At 43.4% G+C, this 19830-nt stretch overlaps 1 protein-coding gene and 1 long non-coding RNA gene across 9 annotated transcripts in view; one reads left to right on the top strand and one right to left on the bottom strand.

Moving 5' to 3' along the window:
* Window positions 1–1653: 1653 nt before the first annotated feature.
* Window positions 1654–19830, bottom strand: part of MCPH1 (microcephalin 1) — a 154725-nt gene continuing 136548 nt past the window's right edge. For all 8 annotated transcript variants that reach the window (XR_015062462.1, XM_085898357.1, XM_085898393.1 and 5 more), the window contains 2 exons: window positions 13811–14054; window positions 1654–5576 (listed from right to left, as the gene is read on the bottom strand). Coding sequence is in view for 7 of the 8 variants with exons in the window: in XM_085898357.1 (XP_085754483.1) it covers window positions 5497–5576; window positions 13811–14054 (324 nt within the window). In the remaining variant the exon portion in view is untranslated. The remainder of the gene's footprint in view (window positions 5577–13810; window positions 14055–19830) is intronic.
* Window positions 13925–18509, top strand: LOC147035442 (uncharacterized). Its single transcript, XR_015062482.1, has 4 exons — window positions 13925–14056; window positions 14713–14868; window positions 17124–17197; window positions 17739–18509. It is a non-coding gene; the product is annotated as an uncharacterized LOC147035442 (long non-coding RNA).

Here is a 19830-nt window from a genome sequence, read left to right as displayed (position 1 = left end):
AGTTTCGGCAGGGGCTGCTTGCAGCTTATGTTGATCTCTGTAAAGCGTTCGATTCAGTGAATCGGGATGTCCTCTGGAGGATTCTTGGTCTTCGTGGGGTGCCACCAAAACTGATCGATCTGATGTCTGAACTATACTCTAGTATTGAGAGTGCTGTGAAGTGTGGTGGTACCATCTCCGATTTATTTCCAGTTGTTTCTGGAGTTTGTCAGGAGTGTGTACTGGCCCCCACACTTTTCAGTGCTTGTATGGACTGGATTCTGGGGAGGATGTTGGAGAGATCAAGCTGCGGTGCATCATTTGGGAATTTCAAGATTTCTGACCTTGATTTTGCAATGATTCAGTCATCTTTGCGGAGACTTTGGATATCCTTTTGGGGGCCCTCAAGGTGGTGAATGAGGAGTCGGAGCCGCTGGGATTTCGGGTTTTCTGTGTCAAAACTAAGATCCAGGCTTTCGGTGACATCTTGGATGCTGCTGTCCTGTCTGTGTCTGTTTGCAGTGAGGATGTTGAGGTCGTGGAGAGATTCACTTACCTTGGCAGTGATATTCATGTCTCTGCTGGCTGTGAGTCAGAGGTCAAGAGACGTCTGGGTCGGGCCTGGGGAGTCATGGATGCACTGGATTATGGGGTGTGGCGCTGCTGTACCTGTGTGGGAGGATGAAAGTCCAAGTCTTCAGATCCGTGGTGCTTCCAGTCTTGCTCTATGGATGCGAGACTTGGACTCTGACCAAGGATCTGAGACGGAGACTTAATTCCTTTGGTACCAGGTCTCTTTGGAGAATCCTTGGCTATCGCTGGTCGGACTTTGTGTCCAACGAACGGTTGCTGAGAGAGACTCAAATGAGATTTGTTACCTGCATCGTCCGTGAGCGTCAGCTGTGGCTGTATGGACATGTGTCTCGTGTTCCTGACGCTGATCCTGCTCACCAGGTTCTCTCAGCGAGGGAGCCTCGTGAGTGGAGGAGGCCAGTGGGCCGACCACGTGCCTCATGGTTGCAGTAGGTTGATCAGCATCTGAAGGAGATGGAGATGGGCCAGGCATCTGCCTGGGGGAAGACCAGACGGAGACCCCTGGAGTGCCGGCGGAAAGTGGACGCAGCGACGCGCTGCTCCGTCGTATGCTCCCATACCTGACCTGACCGCGGAGTTACATTCAACACATAAAAAAAAACTCTGGAGTTTACGTATTTCCAAGTGAGTCTGTTTCGTTAGGTTACTCATCCCCTCGTATCAGTAGACAGGGAAATGCATTGTGATTGCAGTTAGAACCTTCCATATTGTTCTCTTCCTCATTTCCAAATCCTCATTCTCCAACTCCATATTCAAACCTCATTCGCAAACACTCATTTTCTGACACCCGCACTCAAACCTCCACTTCCATGCTTCATTTCCAAATCACGTTCTCAAACCACTTCACTTCACCAGTGCTTCAACCAAATAATCACCATTCCAGCACTGCAATTGTAATTAACGTTCTGGCATCCCAGTCATCGTGGCGTCAGAGGGGCCAGAGGAATGGTGGCCCAACACCCGACTAAGTTACATTCTGTCACTATTTCCATTTTTTTGTCAACTACCTGCACGCATACATACATACAAACATGCTGTTCGACACACGACACCCTCTGACAAAACCCAATATATTACAAGTTCATTTCAAAGACATTTTATTGAAAGACCCAACGTTCTTGCAATGCTCGAATGCAGCTCTGCCATCTTTCCAAGGCCACCATAAAGCTGCAGGCCATTACACATGATGTCATCATGTTCGAATGTGTTAAAACATTCCAGCAAAAGCTCGTTCAGCTGTAACACGCCGTCACAATCAATTGGATCAGTTTTGTCTCGTTGTGCCGATTCCAAATGTCTACTGGGTGTTTTAAATTCGAGCAACACATTGCAATCTGCAACGCAGGAGGAAACTGCCTGCACCCAAGAAGAAACCGGAACTCGGACAATGTTCGGCTGAAATACACTTTTGTTGAACTTACTGATGACGTGACGTCGAGCCATGCATGTTACATACGACCATTTGTAATTGCTCGCAGAGTACCCGCCCTAAGGGCAATCTTGTTCCAAGTATGCAACTTGTTCTTCTGATGCATATACCTTTATTTGGGTGGTGTACAGGCAACCGACAGCTCTTTAAAGCAAAAAAAAAATATTTAAAAAATGAACTGGGTTACGTGCATGAAGCAAAACCATACCTACACACTGCTAATAATTCAAAACACCTGACTGCACTGGAAAACGTGGGGACAGGAATGCTGTCCTGTAAATGGCGGAGACTTGTAATACGCTCGCCCACCTGGAGGCGGCGCTACACCATACACATTTACATAGAAAATTTGTGTCCTCCCCCCCTCCTCCCCCTCCCCCGCAAGACCACCAGCAAAGATAAAAACTCTCCGATACATTAATTGTGGTCATGCTGATTCTATGTCGCAATTCGGGATGTAATCAGCCCAGACCTGAAGGAGGAGTAGTGAAACATACAAACATGTAAACATCGGTTTGCATGTTTGTAAATATTAGACGTATTAAGGATGCACTTCAGGCCGATTCACCGAAAAATACATTTTCATTTCGATGTAAAATCGATCGATTATAATTCAACACTATAATACTCAATGGTAAAAAAACAACAACCCCAAAACTTCATGGTAACTAAAAACCAATCAATCTTCTTGCTAATTCATTAATCAACATTTAATATGATGACAATTACTCCAGCTATTACTACCACTACGATGACTACAACTACGAAACAAAAACATAAGAATAAAATGGTAAGAGTTATCCGCAAACGAAAGATCACGAGATGCTGATATTGGGGGTTTCACCCTCTGAACGAGGGTAAAACTTCAGGTATTTTTCAGACTTCGTTTGGAGGATGTTTCCTTGAGTCGGTCAAATCTGCAGATGCCGCGTCCGCCTCATTAAAGCTATGTTTTCCATGTCGGATTTGTCATGTCCTTCCGTTGTATCCCCGTCCCCTGCGTTGCCGTTTGTGTTTCTGCCAAATTTCCCCACGTCAGATCCTTCCTTGTGTGCTGAATTTGTCAAATTCGTTTTGGACTCTGTGGTGTTTCGCTCAGAGTCTGGGAGGTCGATGAGTCAAACCACGGCCCAGTCATACCAAAGATTTTTAATATGGTATGTGTTGCATCTTTGCTTGACGTTCAGCATTTAAAAGGATAAGGGCATCGACAATCCCTATGCATTGGCATCCATGGGGAGGAGGAACTTCCTCCTCAACAAATGCCCCGTTGAGTGTGGTGATGCCATTGTTGTGAGGTCGCTGGTGCACAGAGTACCCCAGGAAGTGATGGCACTTCCCCCAAGTTCAATGGTTCTGTGTCTCGTCTAACATTTTTGTGTGCTGTCCGTGTGTGTGTGTGTGTGTGTGTGTGTGTGTGTGTGGCAGCTCCATGAGCAGCAATAGATCATGTAAAACAAACAAAAAAACAAACAAACAAAAAAAAAACAACAAAGCCCAACTCCTCGGATAGCCGCTGTGAAAATGATGTCCCTTTTGTCGCTGTGTTATTCGTTTTGCTTCTTTCCTCCCAAATATTCTACTTTCTACCTCCTCAACGTTATCTTAATTGCCCTCCTCGCATCAAAAATATAAAAACAAGCAAAAAAAAAATATTTTTTTTCACTCCACAAAGATCTCATTCCACTTGAATTTTTTTCTCCCTGTACCTCCTGTCATCAATTTCCACCATTTCTCAATATCCCTAAACTGAATCTTCATTGAATTTTCAAAAAGTGTCAGTGAAGTGCTTGGTCCACCGATCCTCCTCACGCACCGACAGCACCACCTTTCTCCGTGCTTTCACAAATGATAACCTCCATCCCATGATCTTTATCTCCATTTGTACAACTTTGGAATTGGAAATCAGCATCCCTCCACTTCAAGTCCCCTCTTTCTGCACTCCACCTCACGCAGCCCCCCTCAAAGCTTCATGTCCCTCCTGTCTGCATCCCTTCTCACCCCACCTTGTCAATGCTTCCCACTGACCCCACCCACTCAAACCTTCCACTCACCCCACCTCCTTCGAGCATGTAGAGCTAAAAATTCTAGTAGTCGGACCTGGATCCGGATCTTGACCAAAATCGAATCAATTTGTCCTTGTCACACACCCAACCTGCCCACCAAATTTCATCCGATCCGTCCACAACTTTTTGAGATATCCTGCTCACAGACAAACGGACAAACGGACAGACAAGCCGGTTGGCGACATGGGTGGTCGCTATATAATTGCATACTAGTCATACAGTTTTTGATGGATCGGGCTGAAATTTTTTTTACAAAGAGGTTGATTATAGTGCGCATAAAAGCGCGGAAGCCGATTTTTGATTTTCGAAAATAAATATGGCTAAAAATATTTTTCGGATTTTTTCAAAAATTTCAAAGTCCCGTTGCTAGGCAACGGTGGCGTCCATAGCAACGATGCTCAAAAGCATACAACTAGATCCTGGTATGAACCTACCAGTCAAGTTTCATCAAAATTGGTTGATTTTTTTGAAGACTATTTGAAGCATTGCTCATTCTCAGTTACCCCAATATTGTGCTATAAGTGCTTATTCAAATTAACGCTCAACATAAACCAACTTGTGCTTATTTGTGTGAGTGGTGCTTTCATTGGGCACTTTGGACTTGTTTGCACACCAAGTACTCTGTGTAACGGAGGACAATGAGCAAGTTATAGTCTGACTGACCACTAGATGAGGAAAAGGTGAGTCATCCGTCTTGCTGGTTACACCTCACTGTGGTGGTGCTCTCTCCCCCAAGCCCCCAACCTACCCGCTGGTAACTCCATTCTTATTGATTATTGAAAGTTATTTTTCATTTATAAAAATTCTCAGTAATTTTCATTGAATGAACTACATGACATTTTCAGTAAAAGTTCCATTTAAAAAAAAACATAGTTCAATTCAGTGTATATTACAACGTTTTCAGAAAACGTTATTTCAGTGAAACCTGTGATTCAGAGTTGATTATATAATAAAAAAACATAGCTTTTAATTAAAGAATAAATTGTACAAATTAGATAAAAACGAAAGACGCATGATTAAAAGAAAAGGCTACAAAGCCCTGAAGAGCTCTTTCGTGGAAAAAAAAAATGTCTCCATGTTGGAGGCAAATCTTTTTACAAGTTAAAAAATCAGCAGAAGAAGAATGCTCTTCGCACTATTCCAGGTTCAACGTTCTTCCATGAAAATGGTAAAAAGTGTTAATATTTGTCCAATTTCGTGATGCAAAGTCCTGAGTACTTGGCCATTAAAGGAAGGCTCTCACGTTTTCTTCCTACCTCATTCATTCATTTCTCCCTTGTGAGACATCATTAGAATGAGTAAACGAGCTGCGCCATGAGCCGTCCACTGCGTGTAGATTGCCAGCAGATCATTAAATGCAGAGAAAGGATTATGGGAACATTGTCCCTGAAGTGGTCCAAGACGAAGTCTTGAGTCCAAGATTTTCATTTATGGTCGTCCAAGAGAGGAAAGGTGACGCTTGTGGAGATAATCATCCATTGGTAACACTTTGTACTGTGTGATGCAGTCTGCAAGCAAATAAGGGGAAGAACAGGTGGGTCAAAAAGTAGGGTAAGGTGTGATATGACTGCGAGCTGGCATTGTAGTTTCATGCAACACTAAAATATTAATTATAACTCGAGCAGCCGCTTATAACTGTGAGCAGATAGGTATGCTGGGTACCGAATGATACCCGTTCCGATGACTATGCCATCCCATGCCACTCATTGCAATGACTATACCATTCTATTTTGTCTTTTTTTTTCCAATCAAACGATATTTCTCATGATTATAGTCCATCCCAAGAACTGCCACTTGTAACTGTAAGCAGTGATTTCAACGTGAGCAAAAACAATTTGTGAGTCACGAGGAATAAAGTTTGATAACTACAACGTCATAGTTCACACAGTTTGGCAACCATATTGGATCAATGGAAAACGTTAAAAAAAATGTTTTTCTCCAGAACAACTTCACTGATGATGTTTTAGTTCTCAAACTTTTGTTGCCATAGGTACTCGATGAAACACCTAAAGTTTTGCATCGATTGGTTCAGCAGTTTGACAGAAGAATATATTTTTGAAGGTTTTAGCTTCAATCCAATATAGCTGCCCGACCACGTGGCCTATGGTATTTTGGTCATCAAACTTTATTTATCATGGTGAGTTAATTATATATATATATATATATGTATATATATATATATATATATATATATATATATATATATATATATATATATATATATATATATATATATATATATATATATATATATATATATATATGAAGTTTCACATTGTTCTGTTAAGAGGTTTCGGAAAAGAAGATTTTTAAAGGATTTGCTTTTTCCATCTAATATGAAGTCATAAATTAAAAATCCGCTTCAAATTGGGGAGTCGATCAAACGTATAAAGTTACACATTGATCGGATAAAGGTGCGTTTTCCTATCCAAAATGGCTGTAACACCACATGACCTATGATGTCATCGTTAGCACACCATGCGCGTAAAGTTTAGGTGGTAGTGTCTGTGAAGTTTTGCATTAATCTGTGAAGCGGTTTCAGAGAACTAGTGGGCCCACTGATCCAGTGGACCAAATTTTTATTGGTTTTCACGGCCTTGTAGTATACCTGCCTGCCATACTGCTTGAGCATTAGCTTGCCTTTTCACCAAGCCCTGATGTGCTTTGGTCAGGCCAGAGTGGGGGGAGGGAGGGATGATACGTTCACTATTATTATTATTGCCAAATGAAACTGCTATTATTATTGTTGTTAATATTATTTGAATGAATTCATATATGCTTTGTTACACTGGTAGCAATGTTTTTGTGATTTATTTTGTAATTCGAATGCCATGCCATGGAAGGACTTATTAAGCTGCGATACACACCTTCGCATGGGATTTAAAACATTTAAAACATGGGAATTTAAACATGGGAATTCATTTAAAATAACGTGCATTTAAAACAATGGAATTCTTCCGGATTCTATGCAGTTAATTCGCCGAATCAACTCAGGAGATCATGACGATCAACATTAGCCGAATCAACCTAATCAACTCAGGAGATCATAACACACTCCACATCAGAAAGCTCTCGTAGAACTCCATTAAAAAAAAAAATCGTACACACACACACACACACAGTTTTAAAATGATTTTTTCCAATATGGCTGCCAGGCCACATGACTGATGACATTTTATTGATCAATCGTGTGTCCCCATGGGTAGTCGAGGACACAGTTAAAGTTTTGCATCAATCGGTTTGGCGGTTTGAGAGAAGAAGATTTTTAATGGTTTTCGCTAAAGTCCAATATGGTTGCCAAAACCATGTCACCGATGACATCATAGTTATCAAACTCTTTTCAACATGTGTAGTTGATCATACCTGTAAAGTTTTGCAACAATCTGTTCAGCTGTTTTGGGAGAAGATTTTCAAAGGTTCATTTTTTTTTTTAATATGGCTGCCAAACCAAGTCAGCAATGATGTCATCAATTTAGTTCACTCATCAATATTGATCTGTTGATGTATTTGCTGAAGAACCTCAGAAATTTTCGTATTGATCGCATAAAACGCTTGATGCATCCAATTTTGATATCATGAAAACACTGATAAAATCATCATGATCAAATAGTATTCACATTGAGAGGATCCTGACCCATACCAAGTTTGAGATTATTTTCGTTGAGCGGTTCAAGTGAGGAAGACGCCCAAAGGTTTTCCTTTATTCCAACATGGCTGCCATATCATATGAGCCATGATGTCATAGTTATCATGAAAAAATTATCCATGGGTAGGCACTCCTATGTTATGTTGTAAGTTGTGTCAATCGCTCAAGTGGTTGTGGAGAAAACATATTTAAAAGGGAATAAATGTGAAAAAGTGCAAAGGAAGAAAAAAAAATCTGTACAAAAACAATAAATAGGGTACCCTCAGTACCCTGGGAAAGATGTTCATTTATCAGTAAAGCATAAAATTAAATATATCTGAGTCGAGAATGGAGTTACACCTGCAGTGTAATGTATGATTAAATATACTTGTAGATTAATGTATGATTAAATATACCTGGAGTATAATGTGTGATTAAATATACCTGTATTGTAATGTGTGGTTAAATATACCTGTAGTGTAATATATGATTAAATATCCCTGTTGTATAATGTGTGATTAAATACACCTGTAGTATAATGTGTGGTTAAATATTGTTACGGCTGTGGAAATTCGCAGAGCACGATATAGGTCCTGAGATCAGTTATGTCGATAAGTCTGTGTTCAGGTAGATTTCCCCACTGATGTTTAGCGGGATTTATTCGTGTAATCAGGGCTGTGATCTTTGAGTTAGCCGTTTTTCTTTTGCTATCGTTATTTTGGACCAACCGCTTCACAACAACCACCTCCACCACCAACATCGCTCTGACCAACCGCTTCACAACAACCACCTCCACCACCAACATCGCTCTGACCAACTGCTTCACAACAACCACCTTCTCCACCATGCCAACCGCATTTCAACCACAACCACCACCTTCTCCACAACGCCGACCACAACCACCTTCTCCACAATGCCAACCACAATCTCCTAAACCGCATCTCCCCCAATACGCAACAACGAAACAACATCGCTTCACCTTCAACTTCAACTCTGCGGGCGCTGCCATCTTTGCGCCGACCACGGCAAGATCGCTGCAGACAAACGCGGGGGTTTCCTTGTTGCCAGTGATGGTGATTTCTACCACGTCCGCTCTTCCTTCAGCATCGATGATCTCTACCACGTCCGCTCGCTCCAAGCTTCGCCTCGGAATTCGGATCAGGGGATCAAGAGGGGCGGAGCCAGTGGGGGTCAGAGGTGAAAGAGCGGAGATCAAACCTCGTCTCACAAACCCTATAAAAATGCGCGCAGAGCGCCAGTTCAGTCAGTCGGTCGGGGTTTGGAGCGGTGTGAGGAGCGGAGCTCCAGTCCAGTGGAGGGCAGTGGAAGTCCGGGTTCGCCGAGGAGACGGAGTTGGGAGCACAGCAGGCCAGCCGTGCCACGCAGAACTGCACGTTCGTGTGGGACGTGGGGAGGCCAGGAGAGAGGTTGCCAGCCAGGATCGAACGGTCTGAGGTGATCGGGCTTCAGGACAGTCCGAGCAGCGCTGAGGGACGGACGGGCTCTTAAAGAGAGCATCAACTCTGAAAGAGCAAAAGGCCCGTTCGTTCCTCTGAGGCGTTGCCAGCTGGGCCCAAATCACCAGGCCGTCAGACGAGGCCTGGGCTGGACCGCGGTCAGGACAGCTTCCGTGGGGACGGGACGTCGCGGGTCGCCCCAGCGAGGTGAAGGTAACCAGCGCGGCCTCGCAGAGCCTCTGCGGTCATCACAGCTCCGTGAAATAAAGACCCAAGAGGTCCAGTCAACCCCTTGTCTTTGATGGGGTTTTTCTTTATTGCTTTGAATGAACGTTGTGGCGCCATGTCCGTAAGTAGAACTGTATAAGTGTGTGCATAATAAATAGATGGTGGTAGCTCTTTGTCTTGCTCACGTCTTGTCCCTACCCCCATTCGTTGTATAATTGCATACCTGCATGACTGCATGACTGCATATGTACCGCTATTCCAATAAATGTGCTTGTTTAAATGTCACCCGTTCGTTGCGTCCTCTTTCCCTAATTGAACTGCCATATTGCGCTCGGAATATAGTTGATTGTTAAATAGCCGATAATGTGATCGGGTCCAACGGGGCTGCACGATAATATCGTTATCCCAAAACAAAGCGAGCTGCTTAAGCGGCTTGTTTCCAAGCGGCCCCGTTGAGGTTCAATCTCTCGGTAATCGACTCGTGCGATTAATTAGGTAAATCGAAGATTTGGCGATCGGACCCTGTAGCGCGTGGGTTGAGTACGGACAAGGTTGTGGTGTGGTTGAAAACACACCCGTGGCTGGTTTTCGGCGTTGATCCGGAAAGCCGCGACTGGATTGTCCGTTCGGTGGGCGAAGCGGCCGCTATTGGTTGGACGCGGTCGTTCGCACGCCGGCGGGCGGAAATCTGTAACAATATACTTGTAGTATAATATATGATTAAATATCCCTGTAGTATAATGTGTGATTAAATACACCTGGAGTAAAATGTATGGTTAAATATACCTGTAATATCCATCCATTGGGACCATACTCTGTGCAGAACGTTGGTGCTGCCAAAGCAGTCTCCTTGGCTATTGGACACAATCCTGGACGGGTCGCCACTCCGACACAGGATACCAGCAAGCTGGTACTAATTTTGCCGACCTCAGAAGGATGACAGGCTGAGTCAACCCCACCTGGTATTAATTCAACAGCTGAGCGAGATTTGAACTCAGGGCCCTCAGATCACAAGCCCACCACTCTAGCCATTAAGCCAACACCAGGCATACCTGCAATACAATGTATGATTAAATATACCTGTACTATAATGTATGGATAAATATACCTGTGAAATAATGTATTGTTTTGTGGAAAGGGGGGTGGGGAGGGTTTCAGCGTGATTGTGGTAAGAATAGCATCGATTGTGTGATCGCGTAACTTCGCTTACTCTTGCATCAGGGAAATTTTCAGATTAAGTTGTCTTGTTAAACGTGCAATGAGGAGATAGTGATTGTTAATTATAAAGCAGGTAGGGTAAAACCTCCTGTTTTTGAGCAAGGCCGGATGAGGACTTGGGCATAAAAGCACAACTGGAAAGCGCATTGCGCTTTAGGAGGAAACAGTACGGACCATTTGGCCGGTGTACTGCTGGCCATGATGGTGAAGTTGGTTGCGGAGCATTGGAGAAGCGGAAAAAGAGTTTTAATTGGGGCCACCCTGTCATCCATGACAGGAGATGGCGTAAATGAGAGATCCATATTATACCCTTGGCGCAGATGGTACCATGTTAATGTATCGTCTGTTGTGACAATTGTTGTCAGGGGTGTGGATAGGACCCTGGTTTGAATCTCCACACAACTCGTATCAGGAGTGTGGGATTAGTCCCAACGTCCCTAAGGAAGATGTAAACTCAACTTTAAGCATAAGAAAAGTACGTTTTGCTGTGGCGAAATTTAAAATATTTTACTTTCAAACTCGGTGGACGTGAGAACAATAGACAAGATGGTAGCCAGTGAGGAACATGGGCTTTGAGGTGAGGTCAGGGTTGCAGCCGAGCAGGGAGGAGCACAGGGTAGGAACCTCCCCCACTCCTAACATAGCTTGGAGCCCCTCTCCTACAGGTTCTGAATGGTCTGGTCAGGAGGCTGTCGCGATGCTCACCCAGGGCATGTTGCAGAAACTAATGGCACATATGGATGGCTCAGAAGGTAAAACTGATGCCCAAGGAGCATGTTTCAATGAAAGTAATGAAAAAATTGGGGGTGTAAGGGTTAGTGTTAGCAAAAACAAAGACGATCTGAAAACCATCCAAGATAAAAATAAAATGCAAATGACAGACATAAATGAAAAACTAAAAGATAAAATTGGGGTACGAGGAGAACAAATGCGGGTGGGGTGCAGAGGGCTTTGGGGATGGATAAAAGCAATGACATTTTAGTGGCAAAGGCGGGGACCCTAATTTAAAGTGAAATGGCGAGTTAGTTTAGGGAGATAAAGGAAATTCCACAGGGACGTGTTTGAGTTATAATGGCCTGGAAGGACATCGTGCTGGTGTGGATGACGCTCCGCCAAAGTGCAAAGAGAATGTCCATGTGATGAGCCAGATAGGGGTTTAGAAGGAGAGATGCTCACGAGCTCTGTGGTGTGTGTGTGTGTGTGTGGTACGATAATCACGGGTGTGTGTTTGGACCCTGCAGGAGACCAAGATGGCTCCTCCCAACACCTCTTCTGACAACCAGGACTGACAGGGTGCAATGCGATGCCAGCTCTGAAGTACGTGTGGGTACTCAAATCTGAGCTGGTGAGCCAGCCGTTCGAGCCTGCGACATGTGAGTCGGCGGATAAACCTGCACAGTGTGTAAGTGAGGCCGGACCAACGCTGGTGAGCGAGGCTGAACCTACATCGGTAAGTACAGACTGCCAGTGAGTGGTACCGGACCTATGCGGGTGAGCGAAATTATGTCCGTCTAGGTATGTGAGCTGGTGGTGAGGGTCGTACTAGGACCCGGAGTGTTCGAGGTGGACCCTGTGGGGGCTGCCTCGGTGCTTGGAGTCGTTGACTCGCTACACATATGGTGTGTGCCGACAGCCATGAGGCGGGTAAGAAGGAAGAGAGCTTCAAAAGGGACATGATAATGTGAGCCTGTCTGCCCCACACCGATTGGTGATTTGGCTGTAAATCAAGGGGAACCCCTCCCCTGAGCCTCTTAACTCACTCTCGAATGTTCGAGGCTTGCCCGTCGTACCAAAATCTGCGCCTTTGCACCAAAACCTGTGCCTTTGCAGTGTTATGAGGCCAAATCTTCCCACAACAGGCCAATTATGATAGATTACAAAGGAAGGAATATTAAAAAGGGTCTTAAGGGGAAAGCAGTTTGAGACACAAACATTAAGGAGGGAAGACGACAACTTTCTACACAAATATTAACGCATAATCCTATATTGCAATTAAATTAGCTCACGCTAACGCTAAAAACACACTCTGGAAATAACTATTGCTAACTTTTCAGTCTTAACTTCTCGAAGCCATTTCCACAACAGTACTCAACTCCGAGAAGCCATTCGACATACCTGCAGTTTAATGTCTGATTAAACATACCCAGTGGATGATGCATGATTAAATATACCCACCTGAAGGATGGTGTGTAATTAAATATACCAGTTGGATGATGTATTACTGAATACCTCCGTTGGACGAAGTACAGTAAGCCGTCCATATTCGCGAGAGTTACGTTCCTGGAAAACCTCCAATGCAGAATTTGCGAATACGAATACCTTAGTTTAATGGGAATCTCGGCGTTCGGTTCCCGGGACAGACTTAACAAAGGGGGAAATGGTAAACGTTTAAGAACAATTATTAAAATAAATAAATTACCGAATACAAACAGTATTTTAATTGACATTTGATGATGATGAGGATGAGGATGGTGTGATGACGACTATGACGGTGATGGAGGTAAGGGGAAGTCAGAAGGATGATTTATGCCCACTTCAAATGCACCTCGCACCCATCGTCAGCCTGTCTAACCCATTCGCATTTTTGCTCAAACTCATGACTTTCTTGTGCCTCTTTCCAGCAAACTCACCTTCCCCATTCTTCTTATGCTTCGAGGCCATGATTGAGGGCAAACTAATCAGCAAAACAATAGCACAACTTCACAATAGCGAGTCGAGAGTTGTTTGCTGTTGGGGAACTGCCATGAGAAGGAAGGACAGGGTGGGTGACCGGGGTGGCGTGCCCATGTTGCGCAGACAAACCAAATGCAGTACGTTAAAGTATCAACATCTATGCACGTCGGTGGGTAGGAGGTGACATGGGGGTAGGGTAATGGGGGCTCTCAATCGAATACTGGAAGTCGGTAGGTCACTAATTAGGAATTGGTATACAATTACCAATTTGTGAATACTTGGAACTCGTGAATACGAAGGGTTTACTGAACTGTATAATTCAATGGACATGCCGTTAGATGATGTATTATGAAATATTTCTGGGATAGAATGGAATTATTGCTGCCAAACCAGGTAATGTTGCACCTGCTGGTAAAATGTTGAATCAAACACACCTGTTGTCCTTCAATGTGAAATTCAATCATTGTTGCCAATTTGCTAACTTATTTTGCCAAAATAACCACAGATAAATCTCTGAAGATTCAAGCTGAGGTTTCCTTACCCAAAACCCAGCGCTCTGACAACACTCGGCAGTCGGACCGAAGGGCGTTCCTTGCGCTCCTCCCCACACAGATGCCGACGCGGCGTGGCGAACCGCAAAGCCGTCCCCCATAGGCCCGAATGAGGTCCTGCAGGAATTCCTCGGGAGGGTTGCAGTTCGGGCACACGTAGAATGCAGGCTCATTGGAGAACAGCGGAGTAATGTCCGGGGAGGTCGAGGAATGGTACAGTCGCTTCCGATTGATCTGTATGTACAACATGGCATTGGTCAAAGCTGTATCATGCTATATGTAAAAAAAATATATATATACAGTATATATACATATATTTCATGAAGTGTCTGTTTTGTGAGTGTGTGTGTGTGTGTGTGTGTGTGTGTGTGTGTGTGTGTGTGTGTGTGTGTCTACAGTATTTGCATGCCTGTCTGTCTGCATGCGTGTCTGTTTGTGCTTCCATTTGATTATTTGTTAAAGCTTGGAAATTTGGATCACTTCACTCCAATCCTCAATATCATACAAGAGCTCCCTGTACGGTAATGTAAAACATAATTTTAATATTGTTCATAACTAGTACCTTTAGAGGGGGAGAAAAAAAATAGGTTCTGCTTACATGTCTAACTTAATCACATATTACATCCCTGCAAGAGCATTACGGTCAAACAATGGAAATCTCTTGGATGTTCATGAAACCAAGAGGAAGATTTTTGATGATCAAACATTCTTCAAATATTTTCCAACTGTGGACTTCGCTGCCTTTGAAAATTAGCACAACATCAATTAGGGGGGCTTCAACCCCCTAAAATGGCATCTTTTCACACTTTATTCTTCTTAATGATTGTATTATTTTCATTCCATATTTATTAAGCACTTTTTTTTGTTTTGTTTTCACGGGATTTTGTTGAAGGTGAAAAGCACATTCACATTGACGTGCTCCAAATACAAGCTATAACAGGTCCAGAGGGAGGGGAAGGTCGGACCATCCCATCCACCCACCGTCTGCTTGAAATGGTCTATCGACCAAATATCATTTCTGCACTGACAGGGTGGCCTCGAGGTACAGGTACGCGATGCACACGGAATGATGATGATGACCATTTCTCGCAGCTTAATACAGTTTGAACTACCTCCACTGCCCCCAGTAAGATACCCAGAAAGGGGGGGGGGGTTTGACCATCAGATAACTGTCAGGTAGGAGAACGTTGAAATATTTTCGGTGTAGTTAACAACATGGTTTGCGCATTAAACCAGTATTTTTTTTTGTAGTTAAAAATATACATCTTTCCAATGATGCAAATACCTTGAGAACCTCTCAACTACGGTATACTTTAAAATATAAACTGTCTTCCACTATGCATTTTTGTCAGCGTTTTATGAACACACTTTTGTGCAGCGCAATAAGCGGTGTGAAGAAACTGGATCAAAATAGACTCAAAAGAGGGAGAGAAGAGAGTGAAATGATGATGAATCTCCTTTCAGCCATCTCTCCAGTTGTACCAAAGTTCAACCGGCTAAACAGCAAAAGAAGACGTGAAACCTTGACGTGTGATTGACTTGACAGACTCGACATTGAGACATTTACTTTCTTTGATGAATTTTTGTTTTTTAAATACAGAAAAGTGACGCGAAAAGCTAAAATAAATGTCCAAAGGCTGACTCAACATGCGGGTTCTCCTTAAAGGGTGAAGGACGTTGTTTATACCGTACCAAACGAGGGTATGGTTATCATCGTGACCGTTACCAAAAGTTGACAATGAACCACAACCACATTAAAAAAAAAAAAAAATTCCCAATCATCAGTCCACTCTACCTTTCCCTATACAACTCGCAGATCTTCAAGCGAGAGCAATAAAGTCCTCTTCCAGCCTGACTGCATCTTTTGCAAAGAACATTACATATTCGAGAGAAAGGAGACGAGATAACAGAAGGAATTTCAAAGTTTGATTTTGATGAATGGGGGAAGTCATCGAGGTTGTTAAAAGGAAAAAGACATGAAAGACTTTCGATAATATGAGAGGATGATGTGAGGGACAGTATCACAAAAGCTCTCAAGCATCATACACTCAGGATCCAGGAGAAGTGGTGGTGGTGGTGGTGGTGGTGGTGGTGGTGGTGGTGGTGGTGGTGGTGGTGGTGGTGGTGGTGGTGGAGGCCCCAATACTCTCGACAGATCATTGGAGAGTTCAGGTCAAGTCGACAGAGAATCGGATAGTTAATAACAGGTTTCCGTGACAAAGAAACCCATCTTGGACAGGTCGCCGTGCCCTCGTGGGGTGTGGAAATTTCTGGTGAGCAGTGGTGTGAATGGAACTCACACCGATGAGGGCAATGCAACGAGGCTTTGCCGATTTCAACAGCAAGCCGTTCACTGGAGAGGTCACAATGAAGAAAAGGCAAGATGGATGGAGATTGATAAATAAATTTTACAAGAAAATGAAACTGATAAAAGTGAGTACGAAACTGACATGTCAAGCAAACAGAACACACTTCCCATATCCAAACGAGAGAGCTCATAGAACACCATGCTGTCTTGAGAAACAAGGACACGGGCGGGGTCTACGAGCGGCAAATTTGATTGGTTGTGATGACGTAAAATACCGTAATATTTTGTTCAAGTACTACTAAACGGAAGGGTTTCGAAAGTGCTAAAAAGGCAATTTATGTTCCACAGCGTTCAAGTATATAAATCAATTGGAATAAAATAAAGATTTTAAAGGTTGCAGGGGAAAAACAAGCTCAAATGAGCTAAGATCCTCGTCCTCTTTATGATGACGTCATAAAAACGAATATGACATCATTGCGATGTATCAGGTTTGCGATGAATTATCTGTGCTAATGCCCGGCTTGATTCCCGCAAACAAAATTCAAACAGCTTGCCTAGTTTCGGAGATAATGGTATAGGCGATTTCCATTAGCGGCGATATTATGACGTCAAATTTTTTTCTAGGAAGAATTTCCAAAATCGGAGATGGTTACTGCCTGCGCGTGAGCTTTCTGCATATACCTGGCAAGTTTCACGAAGATCCGATGAAAACTCTGGGTTGTGAAACAAAAATTGTCAAAAAAATAGGAATGACGTCATAATATTTATATGACGTCATAGTGATGTATCATATGTGCGGTAATTCATCTCTGCTAATGCCCTGTTCGATTCTCGCAAACAGAATTCAAAAAGCTTGCCCAGTTTCGGAGATAATTTTTTAGGCGATTTTCATTAGCGGAGATATTTTGACGTCATAACTTTTTTTTCTAGGAGGAATTTTCAAAATCGGAGATGGTTACTGTCTGCACAGGATATTTTTACATTTCTATGCCAAGTTTCAGGAATTTTCGATGAAAACTGGAGGCTGTGAAACAAAAAAGTCCACAAGAAGAAGATGAAGAACAACAACGTGAGTAAGACTTAGAGATCCTCCACGAGGATCTAAAAAAACAATCAGGAACTTTCCCACCATTGATGCAGTGTCTTTTACGCCACCGTAACGCATTACATTAGTCCTTCATGCCTGTTGTCGGTGTACTTTATGACTTTCCTTAAAAGCAGTAAGTTTCCTGTTTGGAATGATTTTAATTTTGTTTGACTGCCAGACAGGCAGACAGAGTATAAAAAACAAATCACACTCCTCTCTGCACATGCATGATCGGGACAAATTCAGAACCAGAGCGAAAGTACTGCTAAACTGTAGGGTCGTTTTCTGATTTGTGTTCAAAATATAACATTCGATTGAAATCAAGTTGTTCTTCAATCATAAACTGACATTTATAGACAAGACAGGAGTGAAGCAATTGTTTAACCCAGCATTTCACTTTGCTCGTGCGGGGTAATGATGGAGAGGAGAACCTATCCCAGAGAGCCATGGAAATGTACAGTACCGTCATGTCCTTTGGTAAGCTCAAGAATAAGAGAGAATTCCAATCCTATCTTGTGTGCAGTTCGAAAATGTACTTTGGCCCAGCAGGCACGTGCGCTACGGGACAACTGGAGACGGATGAAAGGAAATTCTCTTTACCTGCGGAATTCTCGATCCCTTTGAAAATTCCATCAGTTTAATATGGTCTCCAACTGCTCGGTGCTTTGAAAACACGGAGACGGGAATAGCAAGTGACAAACATGACGAAAGAATTGCGGCTGGATGTGTGTGAGCCACTCCGGCAGTGTACGAGATGCGTGCAGACGAGTTGGAAAACTTTCGCTGTAATTTATTGGCATTTTTACAGCTGTAATAATTGCAGTAAATCGATCAAATGAAATAACTGACTTGTTGGAGTTATAGCCGAGTCCGAATGTGTTTGACGTAAAATCACATGGTTATGGATCCGGCCGTGTCGGTGTCGAGGTTTGTTTTATCCAGAATGACACAAGAATATAATTACATGGTAATGACACCAATGAAAGGATGCTGAAGTGCCCATCCAATCTGGTTGGTGAGAACAATGTGTGTGAACTTTGTGATGTACTGTATTTTCATGGTATTTCATCTTTGGAAGGGATTTGTTTAAACATCTTAAAATAGAACTTTGATGCAAAAATAATATTGACTCGACCGACAAAAAATATATTTTCCAACTCTCCAGTCATCAAAAATGTCATAAAGATTTTTTTTTTACACAATGAGCAAGCGAGTCAATGTCTGATCCATGCATGGCCTTCCACACTCGACCGGAGCGCCGCCCACACCCTGAAACTGCACCCTCGACTGGACCACGGCCTGCAAACTCGATCCGCACCCTCGCCCGTATAATGGCCTGCACCCTCAAACGGAGCACGACCCACTCACTCGACAGGCATGCAATCCCTGCCCTCAATCCCTTAGAATGGTTGTGCCATGCTGAAGATGCCGAATCAGCAGAAACTAGCTTCACGCAATGGTCATGACTCCCATCTGGCTTAAGCAATGAAATGGCATTGGACATCAGGCCATATTTTTGATGTGAAAGAAAGATGACCACAGGCAAAGGTAAAGCTTCAGTACAGGTTGTTTCATCATTTGCATAGTGGGTGATGGCACACCGAGTGGAAATGCTGATTTACAACATGATGACCTCACGTGTACGTAACCGAGCGCATTGTGCGATCCATGTGCAGACTGTGCATGTGATAAACGTACCAACCTACGTGGAGCCAACAGAAACATGATTGGTGAAAAGTTGTAGTGAGTTTAGTAGCTGTGAGAAAATGGTGAGATTGCACTTTTATCATGCCCTTTCAATGAACGTTTCATTTGACATTTCATTAAACGTTCGGAAGTTGCAATATTAGCTCCAAATGCTTCCCCCCCATGAAATTCCACGGGACTCAGGCTCCGAAAAACTAACCGCAAGTGCTGGAAGCCACTGTGTGAAAACAAATGAAAGTGCAACCAAATGCCTCTGCAAAATAATTCCCGCTGGATCCCGCTATCCCTTTCCAAATTGGACGGGATCAAACACCTGCCATAGTGACGGGCAAATACACCAGAGCCAAACAGAGAATTGCATTACATTATTGAAAAACAGCTGAACAGGCAAACCTCGACGCCAGCAAAGCTCATCTAATCTGGGCTAAATCCAGGATAAATACGTTAACCCTAAAGCCTCGTGCTTTCGGAGGGACGTGCTGTCGATCGGTTCTCTCTCCATGGAAAAGATTACTCGATTTTGTCTCAAATCCTGGTCATCTCTAACCATGGAAACGTGCAAAACAAGCTCGCCAGCAAACACATTCAGCTGAGCTGATCAAGCTGCACTCCGAAGAACACTCGACCAAAGATCAGAATGCAATGCGGGTCGAACCTTCCCAAAAATGTGAGAACTGAACAGCGACACTGCTTGACCAGTGAGCAGGATGAGCTCAAACTCCAGAAAATTCTCACCGGTCTCAAATACACCGTGGGACAAATGCTGAATGGACAACTGGCAGGGTATGAGATAAGGAAACTTCAGCACATCACTCCGATCGCACCTCGTGGCTCAAAAGGAAATGCTGATCGCAGGTGTGCTGTCCAGGTAGAGTCATGCAGTTTTGTGGTACTGCACTAAGAAATGC

Source organism: Eptatretus burgeri, chromosome 1, assembly GCF_056783735.1.
Source record: "Eptatretus burgeri isolate ZD-2024b chromosome 1, Ebu_testis_v1, whole genome shotgun sequence".
Lineage (NCBI taxonomy): Eukaryota > Metazoa > Chordata > Myxini > Myxiniformes > Myxinidae > Eptatretus > Eptatretus burgeri.
This window is presented reverse-complemented; position numbering and strand designations above follow the sequence as displayed.